Source organism: Myxine glutinosa, chromosome 11 (genome assembly GCF_964187855.1).
Source record: "Myxine glutinosa chromosome 11, kmMyxGlut1.1, whole genome shotgun sequence".
NCBI classification, from domain to species: Eukaryota; Metazoa; Chordata; class Myxini; order Myxiniformes; family Myxinidae; genus Myxine; species Myxine glutinosa.
The window spans coordinates 23802332-23819508 of NC_136271.1; the positions used below are offsets into that span (position 1 = coordinate 23802332).

Genomic DNA, 17177 nt, shown 5'->3' on the forward strand with positions numbered 1-17177 from the left:
CAACATCGACGGTTTCCCAGTATGCACCTCCCCTCACATCCAGAATCTTGGCATCATCTTTGACCAAACCCTCTCCTTCGACAAACACACTAAACAGATCACAAAGACAGCCTTCTTTCACCTGAAAAACATCGCCCGTCTCCGTCCATCCCTCTCCTCCACGGCTGCAGAAACCCTCATCCACGCCTTCATCACCTCCCGTCTGGACTACTGCAACAGCCTCCTCTATGGTTCACCCTCAATAATCACCAATAAACTCCAATACATTCAGAACTCTGCTGCCCGTCTACTCACCCATTCCCGGACCCGTGACCACATCACCCCCATCCTTTATAAGCTTCACTGGCTCCCCATCCCCCAGAGAATCCAGTACAAAATCCTCCTCTTGACCTACAAAGCCCTCCATAACCTGGCCCCATCCGACCTGACTGACCTCCTCTCCAGACACACTCCCACCCGCAACCTCCGCTCTGCTGGTACCAACCTCCTGACCCCCCCCCCCCCCCATCCGGACCAAATTCAGATCCTGGGGGGACAGGGCCTTCTCCATCACTGCTCCCACCCTCTGGAACTCACTACCTCACACCATCAGAGACTCCTCCTCACTCACCACATTCAAAACATCGCTCAAGACTCACCTGTTCAACACTGCATTCAACATTTAACCCACAGCATTTAACCCCTGACTATCTCTTCTCCTGCTCCTTCCTTTTGCTTTGATTATTTACCTATTGATTTTTATCTTTTTGCACTTGTTTTTTTGTACTCTGTCAAAGCGCCTTTGGGCTTCTTGAAAAGCACTTCTATCTATAATTCCAGTAATCTCTGTATGTGTGTTTGTTTGTTTGTTTGTTTGTTTGTCTGTGACCGCTGTTTCTCGACAACCACGGGTCCGATATACTTTAAACTTGCCAGGTATATTGCTGGGGACCAGAGGATGTGCCTTTTCAAGGTTTCATATTAATCGGACAATTACTTACCGAGCTATGTCCAAAAAACGATTCAACCAATCAGAGAGCAGCGAGCTATCGCGTGTGCCGAACGTGGCGAACACACTCTGCCTCGGACGGCACATTTGAGAGCGTATTCATTTATTTCCCGTCGGCAAACTATGTTGGCGCTATGTTGGCGTTAAACGATGTTTTAAAACTAATTAAAACTAATTTGCGATTCTTTCGCTTTCCTGCGATATGCGACCTTCCGGAGCTCCTGTGAGAGCGTGCGCCATTACGGATAGTACGGGTACGGGCATGCCATATGTTGGCGTTAAACTATGTTTTAAAACTAATTAAAACCATTTCATGTAAATAGAGGGGGGGGGGATTGTCACTGTACTCGCAAGCCGTTCGCCGTTCGCTTTGGCGTTGCGAATGGACCAAAACATTTCATGGACCAAACCATTTCATGTAAAGCGTTCGCCGTTCGCTTTGGCGTTGTGAATGAACCAAAACATTTCATGGACCAAACCATTTCATGTAAATAGAGGGGGGGGATATAATTTTAGATATATATATAGTACGGGCATGCCCTAGTATAAAATAAATGTATTATTATTATTATTATAATACAAACAATTATTTTGCAATATATGTGACATTACATTTTATAAGCAATTTAAGTTGAAGATTTAGATTGAAACTAGGTCAATGCGACTGTCGCCAATATGCCTCCGCATAGTCCCACAATGGGTAGATGCCCTCGTTCACTGTCCTAAAAATAAACAACTTACAATTACAATACAGAGACAAGATGTCGGGAGCTTACCGAGCTGTACGGAGCTGCCTGGGCATCGAGCTTACGGAGCTGCCTGCTCATCGAGCTTATGGAGCTGCCTCCTCGTCGAGCTTACCGAGCTGTCTGGGCATCGAGCTAACCGAGCTGTTCGGAGCTGCCTGGTCGTCGAGGTGACGGAGCTGTTGGGAGCTGCCTGCTCGTCGAGCTAACGGAGCTGTTCGGAGTTGCCTGGTCATCGAGCTTACGGAGCTGTTCATCGCTGCCTGCTCATTGAGCTTACGGAGCTGCCTGCTCGTCCAGCTTTCGGAGCTGTTCGGAGTTGCCTAGTCATCGAGCTTACCGAGCTGTTTGGTCATCAAGCTCACTGAGATGTTCGGAGCTGCCTGCTTGTCGAGCTTACCGTGCTGTTTGGAGCTGCCTTCTCGTCAAGCTTACCGAGCTGTTCAGAGCTGCCTGCTCGTCGAACTTACGGAGCTGCCTGGTCGAGCTTACCGAGCTGTTTGGAGCTGCCTGTTCGAGCTTACGGAGCTGCCCCCTCAGAGCTTACCGAGCTGTTCGGAGCTGCCTGGTCATGAAGCTTACGGAGCTGTTCGTAGCTGCCTGGTCGAGATTACGTAGCTGTTCGTGGCTGCCTGCTCGTCAAGCTTACGGAGTTGTTTGGAGCTGCCTGCTCGTCGAGTTTACGGAGCTGTTCAGAATCAAGCTGACGGAGCTGCCGGTTCGTCGAGCTTAGAGCTGTTCGGAGCTGCCTGGGAATCGAGCTGACCGAGTTGTCTGGGATCGAGCTTAGCAAGCTGTTCGGAGCTGCCTGGTCGTCTAGCTTATGGAGCTGTTCATTGCTGCCTGCTTGACGAGCTCACCGAGCAGTTCGGAGCTGCCTGGGCATCGAGCTTACGGAGCTGCCTCCTCGTCGAGCTTACCGAGCTGTTCGGACCTCGTACTTCAAATCATTCATCTCTCAATTTCCTTGTCATTTTCTGTTCCATATTTTCTTTCTTTTTCCAGGCCTTTGATGCGTTTAATTAACAATTTACGTTCTTTTCAAGCTTTCATTAGCGAGTCTTGCAGTTTTTGAGTCTCTTCAAAAATCAAACTGGACTTGCAATTCTGAAAAACCCAAGCAACTCACACTTTCCACAGTCACAGATTTCTCATCAATTTCCTCACTGACTGTCAGGGCTTGGTTAAACGCTGTCGCATCCCAAATGATTGTCCAGTTTCCTCTTCATCTGACCCATGATATTCCTTCTTCGTTTGCACCTCCAAAGTGGATCCATGTTAAGATTTTGAGCCAGAATTTACTCCTCTAAATTGTTGTCAACATGCTCGATCATCTCTCGTTTTGAATGCTCCATCAGCTGCTCTGTTCTGCTATCATTGAGGCTGTGGAGTTGACCCATTCAAATTTCCATTGGTCACGAACTCGCTGCGGACACGATTCGGTTCCCCTTCGTGACGAGGCTTGAGTGGCGGACGATGCAAATCTTCAAGACCCAAGGGCGAGGCTCCCTCATTGCATAGATCTGGCACCACCATGTGCCACTGATTCTTACCAATCTGGACAAAACAGCACGAAGACATCCAATCGATTTTTTTGAGAACTTGCAATTCCCATATTAAAGGCAAAGTATCTTGTCGGGATAAACACATGTTTATCCCGAAATCTTGGAAAAATCGAAAAACTTTGCACCTCTATATCTCGGAAAGCGCTGAATAGAAAGAATTGAGACATGTCTCATTGTAAAGAACTCTCTATGAGGAATAAAATATGTTAATGTCATGGGTGCCTCCATTATGACGTCATAATACGACAAATGCAAAACTTCGTCCTGTCAAGAGGAAGTTCTTGAGCGCCATGTCTGCATAAACTGGAGTTAAAAAATAAAATAATGATGACGTCATCAGTCACGTGGCTCGGCCGCCATATTTGTTTCAACACAAAAACACTGAAAATACATCCTGGCGAGGGTTTGCAATCTGATTGCTCTTTGTTTCGATTGTTAAACCGACGGTGTTCGTGTGACGTCACCATATTTGTGATCCGCCATCTTGGATTACCAGGAAATGAGACAATAAAACTACATGTTGATTGTCAGCATTGTGTGTACATTTGTTAAAGTGAGAGTTAAATGATGAATTTTTCTGCTGTATTTTGTTGTGCTAATTGTGCCAAAAGGAAAGATTGGTTGTCGTATCAGACAAGCATTTGCCGACAAGCAACAACATAGATTGTAATTGTAAACATATGATACAACAACATACAGAGGCATGACTTCAGTTTAAGAGGGATTCGAAATGTGAGATTCTCACAGTAGTCGAAAACCAACAAATGTATGGGTTTGTGTAAATTGCTGAAATCACCATCTGCCCTCCGTCCGTCTATGACAAGGTCCTACTTGTGCAGTCAGTTTTGCCATGGCAATATAGTTGGCAGCAGTAATTCCGACATTGCAACAAGGCCTATAAATTCGACAAGCTATTTTCCGCATAGATTGCGTGTATTGGTTCTTTTTTCCTGCGCAAATGAATAAGTATTAATTGCATGTCGAGAAATGTTAAAATCTCAAAGGAAAAACGTAAACGTCGGTTTTTCTTTTTCCGCACTGGACTGCGTGTGCGACTTTGTGGCCGGAGGCTCAGGTCAGGATTGTGATTTTGTCTCGTTTTCATTCATCCCGAAACAGAATTTGTGTTTTATTATATTCTCAGCAAACAAGTTGCATTCCAACTTTTTTGTCAAGTACGGTATGAATAATGGAATGCACACTCACCTATCACATCAGTGCGCCGAAGCAATTATTTTTCAAATAGTTGATGCAATAAATTCCGGTGCAACAATTAACTGTTGTGAAGAACATCTTTATATTTAAAAATAAAAGGTGTGTGTTTGTGTCATTTTGTCGTGAAAGGTGAGGCAGGTTCAACTTGTAACCCTTGAAAGGAAGGTGTATGTGCCATCCCTGTTGGGCGCGCATATGGTTTATGGCAAGGGAATGTGATGAAGGAAGAAGCCTTTGTCCCGTCCGAGCTGCGCTTGTCCAACAGTAAATTAAATAAATCCGTTAAACGACTGGGGGTCCAGGAGAAAAGCATGGCAGACTCAGGGACCTCACCAGTGTTAAAACTACATAACTGGGTGGTAAGAGTGTGCTGTATGGACAGTAACTGCATAACCATGTGTGGCATGTGACTACATTACCATGGGTGAGTGTGCTGTATGGACAGTAACTGCATAACCATGTGTGGCATGTGTGTGTGTGACTACATTACCATGGGTAGTGTGTGTGTGTGTGTGCTGTATGGACAGTAACTGCATAACCATGGGTGTGTGTGTGAGACTACATTACCATGGGTAAGTGTGCTGTATGGCCAGTAATTGCATAACCATGGGTGGTAAAAGTGCTGTGTGGGCAGTAACTACATAGCCAATTTTCAGGATCGAGACAAAGCCCTTTTTGTGGTTGGCATCTCTGAAATAAAAATTGCAACTTTTTTGTCTACAGAATGGAATCCAAGGACGCTTCACGAGTAATGGGTGAAGGTGACAGAAAAGGTACGTCTCCCTTTTATTGTCGATTTAATCTGTTGCGCGTGTTCACAATTCAGGTGAGTATCTACTCGCCATGATTAAAATGAACCCGAGTCTATATTCCTCGATCTTGTCAGCATCCTGCCTCCATAAGAATCCATGTGCACCTATTGAAATCATCCGAGTACGTCCCACCCTCACATTCGGATAGGATGGCACAGATGGAGTGAGTTTGCCGTTGAGCTCTCGTATTGGTTTGATTTCTCAGCAGCCTGTAAACTGTCTGGTGCTCCACCGGCAGGCCGTAACATCAATTAGTACGACATCACTTGGATGGCCATTAAGCTGGATGTCCCATCCGCAAGCATTTATTGGCAGGTGTTAAGGATGCCACAGTGTCACTCTTGAAGAGCAGGCTATTGGCTCAAACCTGAGCAGAGTGCAAATCCATACCCAAACTTGCTCCAGTCAGGCCTGGCGAGCCATTTTGTGAAGGAGGCAAAATCTTTCGCCAGCCAATCCCACAGAATTCACTCTGCAGACCATTTAGTCAAGACAGGAATAAAAGTTTATTTTTAAGCGATTATCCAAGGATTGTGGAATCACTTGTTACGATGTTCTTTCATATGCAGCACAATTGGTTGAATATGACTGTTGCCAATGCAGTGCCCTCTGCTGGGTTTTTATTTTATTTTTAGGCACAGTCAAGGCCTGCCGAAGAGCGAACATTACACACGAAAACATGCACGGATCCATATAACAAAGAAATACGAGGGTGTAAAGACGAAAGCATACAAGCACAATAGCAGAGAATGGATGTTGGTAGGTCTGGAAGGAACAGGGCAGGGAAACACTAAAGCAAACGAACTGTACTAGGAATTTCAGGAAAGAAGTTGGGGATTGAAAAAGGTGGTTTTGGGGTGTTTTAACGGGGGTAGAAAAAAAATAAAGGTTTTGGATGGGGGAAGATAAGAGATGGTGAGAACAGCTGTTTTAAAGACCTGGAGGGGGGAGGGGGATTGAGTGTGGGAGTTTGCTCTAGAGGCGGGAGAAAAGAGGAATGAAAGTGAAGGTCAGAGAGTTGATTTTGGCAATTTCACCAGAAGAGGGTTGCTAGCAGATCTAGTGCATCCTGCAGGATTCTTTGGGGGACAAAGCTAGGCCGGAGAGGAGTCTGTAGAAGACAAAGACCACCTACCTGCCTGCGGTGGGGGGGGGGGGGGGGGGGGAAGGGCCCTCAAAATCAGCTTCATGGCAGGAGATTCCAATTAATCTAAAAGCTTTGGTTTCAACAGCGTGAAGCCGAGCTAGGTGTGAGGCAGGTGCACCAGCCCAGAAGGGAGAGCATTATTGCACAGAGCTGCGGATGAAAGCTTTTTATGTGGCGAGGAGCTCAGGTGTGCCAAGGAAGGACTTCGCAAGACAGGATGCCCAGACGGCGACTGGCTTGAGGCCAGCTTGGAAGGCTTTCCCAGGAAAGATCATGGCAGATAGTGAGACCAAAAATCTTGTTTGAATAGTTTACATTGAAATGAAAAAATAGTTTACAAAATTGACAAGTTCAAGAGGATCGATTGAGAAAGTAGATGGGAGGGTTGTCCAGACGGTCTTTACAGAGAGACAATGTGAGTGTGGGATATGTCAGGATTGAACGACATGTTCCGCTTGTTTGACTAGTCTGATTCTGTCCAGGTCTGCAGAGAGTGAGGAGGCTGCAGACTGCCGATCTGAGGGTTGAGATCTGGAGCGGCAGAGAGTTATCAGCAAAGAGATTGAGAGGATTTGCCAGAGTTAATGAAGATCATTGATAAATACCAAAAAAAAAAAGCACAGGGCCCAGAACACTGCCTTGGGGAACTCCAGCCTGGACAGGAAAGGGAGATGAGAGACTTCCATTCAGGGCCACACGTTGACCGACCATAGAGGAAGTCTGCAGGCCATGTGTGGAGGTTTCCATCGATACCACAAGAAGAGTTTTGTGAGCAGGGCGGGGTGCCAGACCGTATCGAAGGCACGAGATATGTCAATGGAGACGGCTCTGAATGACTGGTTTTGAGGGCCTCCATCCATTGTTGAGACAGCAGAAGCAGCATGTCCAGAGTAGAAAGACCTGGTCTGAATCCAAATTGATGATCCGAGATCAAGCCATTGGAGAAGAGGAAGAATTTGTCAGATGGATTCCGTGTCAGAAGCGATGAATTCCGTGACGTTGCTGATTGGGAGCATGCTGATGGTGTTTTTGCACATTTTTGTGTAAAGCAGTAATGTCAGCCGATTTCCAAGCAGATGGTAGATCTTGAGCAAAAGAGGGTAAAGAGAACAGAGGGTGTGAAAGAGCAACAGAGCAGGATTTTAGGACCTATGGGTTGATGCCATCTGGTCCAGTTGCAGAATCAGTCTAGGTTCGACAAACTTCTCCACTTCATCAGGGGGGAAGGACAGTCCAGGAGCAGCTGCATACGACGGGGTAAGGTGGGTACAGAGACGGGTTTGGGACACAAGATTTTGAGGCAAACAGAGTTGAGGCATTCGGCTTTTTCACGTGCGGTGTCAGCTGTGTAGCTGTTTGAGGTAAGGGAGGGGATGGAAGGGGATGGAAGGGGAACAAACACCAGAAACAGATTTGACCAGACACCACCAGGATTTGGAGGAGGGAGACAGGTTTGAGTTCAGTATTGAGTAGCGGGATATTGTTTCCTGGCCCTCCTGAGGGTAGACAGACTTGTTCCGAGCTTTGTGGAAGTAACTGAGATTGCCTTCAGTTGTTTGCCTTCCAGGAGGCGAAGGCAAGTTGTTTCAGGGCAAATGCTTCACCACAAGATTCAGTGTACCATGGATGCGAGGAAGGGTATGACAACTGAAGACGAGATGGGATAAATCTGTGCGAGACAGCAATTTACTTTTGAAGAATTCCCAGGATTGGTTGATGTCATAGGTAGTAGATATGGGAGACCAGTCCAGATGTTTGATGGCTGCTTGAAGACCATGCCAGTCGGCCCGAGTGAAATGCCAGACATGTCGACGCTGAGGAGGCTAAGAACGGCCAGAGATGTCCACTTTAACAAGGAAATGATCAGATGAACCGATTGGAGCAGAAAAACAGCAGACATTTGTAGGGAAGTTGGTCAAAACAAGTCTAGAAGAAGACGCTCCGTTGACTGGGATCCAGGAAGGGAAATTGACAGAGTCCATCAGTCCCAATGAGTCGTAGAAGTCGTTTGCAGAGGTGCCATGGCTGGTGTGAGAGGTACCCACACCCAGCCAGATGGCATGATGACAGTTGAGGTTGCCACATATGAGGAAGAGAGTTGGGATCAGTGGATAGAAGTTGGTCCATGCTGTCAGACAGCGAAATGTAAATAGTCACCACTGTTTGGTGGACAGTACAACACATGAACAAAAGGTGGGAGCGGAGGGGAACTGTAGCCAGAGGTACTCCTGGGGTGAGGTGGAGAGAAGGCAGTGCAAGGAGAGTGAGGTAGAGTTTTTGATAAAGATAGCAACCCCACCTCCAGGACAAGGCTCAAGTCATACTTGGGGATGCAGTCTATCATACCAGAAGAGGGAATAAGATACATCTTGGAGGAAAGTTTCTGTTAAGCAGATAAAGTCTGGTTTGTCAGAAGCAACCTGTGTGGAGAGATCAATCAGGTTTGAGTGAAGGCCCCAGATGTTTGAGGTCCATACCGTTAAGAGGGAGGGGGAGCATTGGATACAGGACAGGACAGTGGAGGGGTAGGGTAATATGAGGAAGAGGAAGAGGTAGGGAGAGCTGTTAGTGCATCAGAGATTGCAGGAGAGCTAGGAGAAAAGGAAGGACAAAAGGTTTGATGGTGATGGGATGAGGCACTGTGAGGCATTGTTTGGGGGGTGTGGAGCAGAGTGAAGAAGAAAGTTGGAGGGGGTGGAGGTATGAGTTGGAAGGGAGAGGAAGTGGGGAGGCAGCTTTGAGGGGTGAGGGGAGAATTGGAGAAAATTGGAAGGTGGGGAGATTTGAAGGGGAGGGGTGAGGGGAAAGTTTTGAAGAGGGGCAAGGGGAGAGCTTTGGAGGAGAGGGGGGTAGCCTAGGAGGGGAGGGGTGAGTTGGGATTTTAGAAAGTGGTGGACGATTAATGGAGAACGAACATTTATTGCAAAATGGGTTTCGTGATGTTCAAGTCAGAGATCCGTTTGAAAATGTTAGGAGGGGTTGAATGCAGGTGAGTTTAGGGAATGTAGAAAGGAAGAACTCCAAGAGATTTAATTGTTTTTTTGAAATAGTGCTTCAATGAGCAAATTGAAGACCCTTTTAAAGAGGAAGAAGTGTTATAATATACAACAGAATACAACACTGCAGGGGAAGGTTTAACTTTTTTTTTTTAAACAAAACTGTGAAAACTATCTGGGCCATTTCCTAAAGTGAGGGCATGGAGGCTAAGGGAGATGAATGATTCCAGAACAGGTTCAGAAGGGGGAACAGAATATGAGATTGACAGCCAGTTGAGCAGAGAATTAAGATTATTTTTTGTTTTTTTTTGTATTCATACTGTTGCGCGGACCCTCCGGTAACACCAGGGACCGCGGATAGACCAAAACGGACTTATTTGAGGCAACGACCAAACACGGATTCGGCTATAAACGTGGGAAGAGAAGAGAAGGGAAGAGGAAGAAGCGGGAGCGCGTAACTGTGGAAAGGGAACAAATTCAAACGGACACCAAAGTGGAAGGGAATTAAAAAAAAAAAAAACACCTTTAGAGGCCATTTTTCCCCGCAAGCGGGGGTTGGCCTTTTTCGGGAACCGTGGTAGTTGTTGTTTTTCGGTCCCCTCGGTTTCGGTTCGGTTTCGGAAGGGAATGAGAAATAATAAAAGGGTTTATTGTAATAAGGATCGGGACAGGGAAACACAACTATAAATCCAATTCTTAAATTGGGATCCCACACACGAGACAACATGACAGGGATGAATGAACAAAAGAAATCGTCATGTAATTGTGAATGTAGGGTACGGTCTTATCTGTCCATAGTCCAATGGTGCTCCAAACTCCGGTGCGGAGAAATCCTCCGTCCACCTCGCTGGGACAGAGCTAACGCCCTCCTTTCGCACACGAGGTCCCGTTCACCACTCTAAGCTCCAGAAGCACCGAGCACCGCTCCCTGCACCACGAGCAAACCGTCAGCCCGATGGAGAAGTGCAGGGACCAACAGATGTCGTACAGCACCAATAGACCAGCGCAGAAGAACGGCAAAGGGGGAGAGACGGCCAAAGGAGAGCAATTGCGACTTCACGCTATGAAAACCCAAAAGAGCTGCTGAAAATGTCGTGCAGCGTGCCCTTTTATGGCCTGGCCTGTGCCGTCGGTCTCGGCCTGTGCCGTCGGTCTCCTGGCCTGTCCCCATTGGCCAAGTCCCTCCCGCTGGTGGTATTGCTCGTCCCCCTCCCTGCCCAGTCAACAGTCCTCCTGCGCTTGGCTCCCGGCCTTGCCACGAGGCTGGTTGCGAGGCCAGCTGGAGGTGTGGCTGGCAGCAGCCACCCAGCGGTGCCCCGAACTGATTTTCTGCCTGTCTTCTTCCAAAGTCGTTGTAAGGGTAGGGGATTTAATTACTGTGTGCACTACAGGACCTATCTAAGTGTTCATATGGGTATGCATTGCCATAAGGGACAAAGGTTTGATTACCAGGTGTGACACACAAGGCTGTTATCTTTAATCCCTATCACTACCTAGCACACGAACATCCTGGCATGTTCACAGGTATACTCCTTAACCGACAAACCGGAATAAACACAGATTACAGGGCAGATTCCTCATCATGACAGACAAAGCATGTTACCTATTCAGATCTACCTGACGAGATATTGCTCTACCCCACCGACGTAACAATACGTTCAACAAAGGGTAAGATGGTGGGAAAGTATGGGATGAAAAGAGAGAAAAAAGCAATACAGTGAAAGAACAAACGTAAACCAACAAAACGACCGTTGACTGGGAAGCCTCTAGGGACCAGGCCCGAAACGCAGCGAGAAACAAAACGACTATTACACACAGGTATGCACGATTTAAAAACGGAGCTCTAACTATAAACAAACAGTAGACACATACACAGTAAAATAAACAGTAGAGATTTGACAAAAACAGTCAAATACTTAACTTTGATGGAGAGCTTGGAAGAACACTACCTCGTCGGCCAATATCTTCTTTTTGGGATTTTCAAAGGGCAGGAATTTGTTCAGGGTGCGAGCAATAGCTCAGCTACTCTTCACGAAGTACACAGTTGATCTTTAACGTCCACCAATTCCAGCAGACTGGACACGTTTATTGTCCATCTGAGGGACGGCACACTGATGAATCGCCCGCCTGCGAAACGCCAGGACGGTTTATAGCTGGGCCTGGATTCAAACCCTGGCTCGACAGCTTGGTAGAGTTTGCTTATCTAAACTTTTATGGGAAATATCTTGTCAGTTTCATTCAAAACTGCAATTTTTGTTAATAAATAAGTAGTTATTTGATATTCCTGAAAGGTGGAGATTTGGTCACTTCTTTGGAACATCAAAGCCCAATTGGTTATTTGGTTTGAAACACATGATCAATGCTTATTTGTTTGGTGGAAAGTATTTTGTGATTTTTCAATTAAGGCACATGCAAGAAGTCGAGTATGTTTTGCATCATTGTTCTTCGACAAATGAATGTTGATATTTCCTTTCAAAAAAGGTTTGTTTGTTTTTTAAACATTATAAAACTTGGTGTCATGGAAGGGAGAAATTGCTCAAATTTGCTCAAAATTGTTTGTAGGGAACGTGGTGGCACATCAAGTTGCGGTGCGTCCTTGTGCAATGACTGTTGTGGGAAGTACAAAACAGATCCATTGGCCCTCGGCAAGCTATTGTGTCGCTGTACTACCTGGTGTTGGTGGAAATTCCTCAGACAACAGCAGCAGCAGCGACAACTCAAGCTCCGACAGCGAGGATGACATCGTACAACTATGGCCCTGTGGGCCACGTACAGCCTGCCGCATCCAGAGCTAAGCCTTGCGAGCCTGTTGGTGCATCGATTGGTGAAAGCAACTGACGCGGAAGTATAAAATTGTGGAAACGGGAAGGAACACGTCACACTGAGTGCAAGCTCATGCATTGCATTTTTTTTTTAATCCTTTCATTTTGAAGTAATTGTACTTTTTCGAGAACAGATCGACAACAGGCAGCTGAGCACGTATTTTTTTTTGTATGTAGATATGGTTATTAAAATGGTGCAACTTTCAATAATCAATACTTTACTACTTTTAACCAGTTATAAATGCATTTATGTTAGAAGACTTTTCCTGGGATATTGTCAAAAATCGATGACCTCCAGGCATTTTGAATCGATTGTAGAATTGCTTTAAAGTCATGAATGAATCAAATTGAGTAAAGGTCAATGAAAATGCAAATTTAAGTTTAAGGTTTTTGTTTTTGCTTTGTGCTTGAAGGTACTTTTCCGAATTGTGGGGAGGATAAACTCACTGCTCACCTGATATTGTAATTGCTGTATACCAAAATTAAAGCAAAGCAATCCACAACTGTTGTGTAGGTTTATTAATTCACAAAAATAGATAGCAATGTTATATAGAAACAATACTTGTCAAATGGGGGTGGAAAAACAGCAAGAGAATGCCGATAAGGAAAAATGTAATAGACAGCAGTCCAGCAGTCCACATGAGAATCTGTTTTCTTTGGATATAGTCAGCTTCCTTTGTGCCTAGAGAAAAAAAAAGTTAACTTGGATTTTGCAAAATTACAAGTTATCCAAGAACAAAATTTGTCTCCGTGCTCTTATGGCAAAACAAGCATCATGTTTAACTGTTAGTGCTGTCGGCCTGCATCATTGTTTATCTATTGTTTGTTCCTATGGCTGCCTTGTAAAGACATTATTCAGTTTGCTGAAAACCCCCTCCCCCCCCCCCCCCCAAAAAAAGAAAAAGAAAATACATTTTCACATTGCATATGGGAATTTTTTATTTTTTTTCAGCACTAACAGTTAATATGGCCCCACCATGTCAACAATGGTCTTACCGATTTGCTGTGATTTTGTCACCACCACAATGACTGGCTCCTTTAAACTGGCAGTGCCCCTCAAGTCATTCAAGGAAGCTCTTCGGGCTGGGTGGGTGAAGGAGGGACAGAATTTAAGATTTTACTTAAATATCCAATCAAGATATTTGATGCGAGCAAACCAGCGAGGTTTGTCAACTTTGGGAAAAAAGCTCCAAAAAAACCCTGTGCAATGCATGGTAAACCACTGCGTTTAACAGCTCATTACCTCGGAGCGATCGGTGCAACATTCTACTTGGGGATGCAGCACCTACACAACTTGGCTTGCATTGTTCAACATCAGGCCGTGACAAGTCGCAAACCACAGCACTGCAGTGAAAGTAAACCTGGAGGAACCAAGCAGAGTCCATAAAATTGTCAAGGCAACAATCCCAATTGTGTAGTTCAGATGTTATTCCAATTGGTCTTGTTAGTTTGTTCAAACTTGCATGTCTGTTTTGAAAAGATTACTTTTGGGATGCATTGTTTTGAAAGGGAGGGATGCAGGTGGGGTGGGTTTGTACTAGTACCCAGGACGTCCAGTATTGGCACCCCATCCAGCATTGTGACCAATGGCCGAGGAAACTGCCTGGGCAGCCTCATGCATCTCAACATGCAAAAGGAGTAGTCTTTTATTGGTCCTGAAAATGCCAAAGTTCCTATTTGTCATTTGCTAATGACGTCTACGTTACTGCTGTTTGTCAACGCTGTTTAACGGTCGTTTTTATAATAAAAAAAATCCGTCGGTGTGGAAGCTGCTGTAGGATGAGGATTATCTCGTGGTCCATCATGGTCCCCCTCCCACAGCACAAAACTATTTTGGCGTGGCTTAAATGGTAAATCCTTTGGGAAGGTTAGAATTGGAAACTGTGTTCTGAGACCGTCACCAATTCTGACCAGGGTCGAGCGGATCATATATATTTGCACAATGTTAATCAGGACTTTTCCTTATTGCGTAATGTATGCATGTCCTACCGTCATGTCGTAAAAATGTTCAGTCACTGCCACGTGTGGCATGCCAATTTCCCTGACAGCCAAACAACTTAATGCTGCATCAATTTATCTGCCATCTTTTCACCTTTGCTGGCTGCCACAGCTGTGGGCTGGAGACATGTTCATTGATCATAGATCCCCGGTGCCAGTATCCAAGATCTCGCAGGGGACCCTTGGTGCACTCATGGCTATTTTGATTAGATTTTATTTCCTGTATTGTGTTTGTTATAAATGGATCGCGAGTGTGCTTCATTTATTTATTTCTCTACCAGTTTGTGTACGTCTATCTTTCGTCCTGAGATTCTCCGTTTGTCTTCCTGTGCCTTCATAAACTATTCTGTAAAAGCACGTTTCATGTGGTGACCAATCATTGCACATTTTGTACGTGAGAAACCATTTTGATGCAGCTTTAATGGTAAATCCCCAAGGAGGTTATAATTGGAAACTTAGAATGGTGGAATTCACAACTCCAACAGAGGGCCTGGCATATTTATATTTGCACAGTTTTGATGTTTCATTAGTTGGACTTTGACAAGTTTATGCCTTTTCAGTAATGGATAACATTTTCATTTTTCCAGGAATTTCAAAGACCGAACAATGTTTAAGCAATTGCAAAAGCAATACCCAAGATACTCGATAGGAAGTCATTTTCAAATTGTGATATTTGCATTCAAATGCAAAAAAAAACCAAGAGCAATCAGATTGCAGACCCTCGCCAGGACATGTTTTAAGTGGCTTTTAAGGCTTGTGTGTTAAAACAAATATGGCGGCTGAACCGCATGACAGTCTTTTTTTTCCTCCACCAATTTATCCCTAGATGACAACAAATTTCATCTCGATAGATGGTTTTATACTTGTTGAATAACGTCATAATGGAGGCACCCATAACTAACATGTTATTCCACATGGAGTTCTTTACAATGAGCCATGTCTCAATTTTTTCTATGCAGCACTTTCAGATAGAGGTGCAAAGTTTTTCGGTTTTTCCAAGATGGCACCCATACCACAATTTTAAAAAATCGAGGAGGTGCACCTGTGGTGAAAATTTCATGTCAATCGGACCAACGGTTGCAGAGAAAACCATTATGTGTGGACAAAGACAGAAACGGACTCAAATGCAATACCCTCTCCTTTGGCGAGGGTAATCAATAAATTAATAATGATTTTTTTAAAAAAGAAAGGAAAAAAACCCTTTACATTTGCACTTGACATATATATTCACATATATTATTCAAATGAACATGAATGACCTTAAGCAACCAAAACAACTTGAATGTGTGGAAGGAATATTTAGACAAATTCAACCTTACCAAGCTCTGCAAGGGAACTCCAGAAGCATCCGTGAAGGCAAAAGCCTTCACTTCAAAGCGTTTATTGTGCGATGGTGGGTTGAGCAGTCCCGTTTCAGAAGTTACCGAATGGAATATTGTTGGGTAGTCATCATCTCCATTGGCACACCTGTTTCAGACATTTAAAAGAGCCATCCATGCAACACAAGTACAGTGACAAATGTAAAGCAAATGCTACCAGAATGAATGAATGAATGATCGTTTTAAGGCCATTTTCCCTGCTAGAGTGGGGGTTGGCCTTGCAGGCCCCATGACAACCATGGTTCCCTGTTTGAGGCAATGTTTTTATGGCCGGATGCCCTTCCTGATGCCAACCCTTAGTCGCCTCTTAAGATGCGCAGGGATACGGTGTACCTATTCTAAACCGGGGTACATACCGGGATCGTTCATCCCAGCAAGCTGATACTCAATTTGCCGACCTCGGAAGGATGACAGGCTGAGTCAACCCCCCTGGCGTTAATTCAGCGATCGACCGGGATTCGAACCCAGGATCCTAGGATCCCAGGGCAGCACCCTAACAACTAAGCCAACACCACGCTTGCATGGAAAAGTTCAATTCTAATATTGTATCAAGATAATCTTCCAATGACAGTCAGAGGAACTGGGTTCATGTATTTACTGCAAAATAAACAAACAATTGAAGGGAGGCATTCATTTGGTGACCAAAATAACTAGTTTACTTTCACTCCCTACTCCCCAAAAGTGTTATAGCTGAGCATGTAAATAAAACGTGCGACGCCACACAGTTTAATGAATACGCACCAGCAAGTCCATAATTTGGAGCTTACCCATCTGCAACAAGGATCCACTGGGGCTGGCTCAGGGAGTCAGCATTGGACGTAGCCCAGCAATCATCCAGGAAGAGCTCCAATGTGGGATCAGAATGCCCATGAAGCTCAAGCTGCAAGTGGATTGGCTCTCTCAGTACTCGCAACACTGGATGTTCCTGCCGCCCATACGACGTATTGAACGCGCCGTCTGTCCAGCACATGCACATTGATGTTATATTCCTGTCAAAGTATAACACCTCCAAGCCACATTCAAATGTCACCTTACAAATAAGCAGCTAAGTAGTGAAACAAACCATGAAAGACCCTAAGGCGAAGATTGAGGGGACCTTCTTGTAATAAAGGTAGCATTGGCATGATTGTGTTCACAAGAAATCCAACAGCAATTCTATCTTCTGGATTGTGCTCACACACCACATGCAGCCTGGGGAGAGACAGTTTGTTTACTTTTGAACCTACAATTGCACATCTTGCAATTACGTGCAAGTCAGCATTTTACCTGTATTCGCTGTCTCTCAAAATTGTTCCGAGCACAAGCTCAGATTTCACAAGAATGTCATTCTCATAGTGAACAACTGCTCCCTGTACCTACAGGAAACAAAAAAATATTTTGCACAAACTCAAGCATAAATCACTGGATGTGCTTTAAACATGAAACTCAGCTCAGGATTAAACAGTCAATATCATTCAAAATCAGCTGGTAGGGAGAAAGTTGATCCATGCCAGTCTTTGTGCACAAGAT

The 17177-nt window shown here is 44.9% G+C and overlaps 2 protein-coding genes across 2 annotated transcripts in view; one reads left to right on the top strand and one right to left on the bottom strand.

The window, feature by feature from the left end:
* Positions 1-4140: 4140 nt before the first annotated feature.
* Positions 4141-13173, top strand: LOC137436497 (uncharacterized). The gene is made up of 3 exons (XM_078786489.1): positions 4141-4374; positions 5238-5287; positions 12032-13173. Exons 1-3 carry the CDS (start codon positions 4277-4279, stop codon positions 12262-12264), a joined length of 381 nt encoding a protein of 126 aa, XP_078642615.1. The 5' UTR covers positions 4141-4276; the 3' UTR covers positions 12265-13173.
* Positions 12793-17177, bottom strand: part of LOC137436492 (uncharacterized) — a 45523-nt gene continuing 41138 nt past the window's right edge. Inside the window, exons 27-33 of the mRNA XM_068130334.2 lie at positions 16935-17023; positions 16732-16859; positions 16436-16625; positions 15609-15756; positions 13535-13652; positions 13288-13374; positions 12793-12973 (exon numbers count right to left, since the gene is read on the bottom strand). Coding sequence (XP_067986435.2) covers positions 12837-12973; positions 13288-13374; positions 13535-13652; positions 15609-15756; positions 16436-16625; positions 16732-16859; positions 16935-17023 — 897 coding nt within the window. The 3' untranslated portion in view covers positions 12793-12836. The remainder of the gene's footprint in view (positions 12974-13287; positions 13375-13534; positions 13653-15608; positions 15757-16435; positions 16626-16731; positions 16860-16934; positions 17024-17177) is intronic.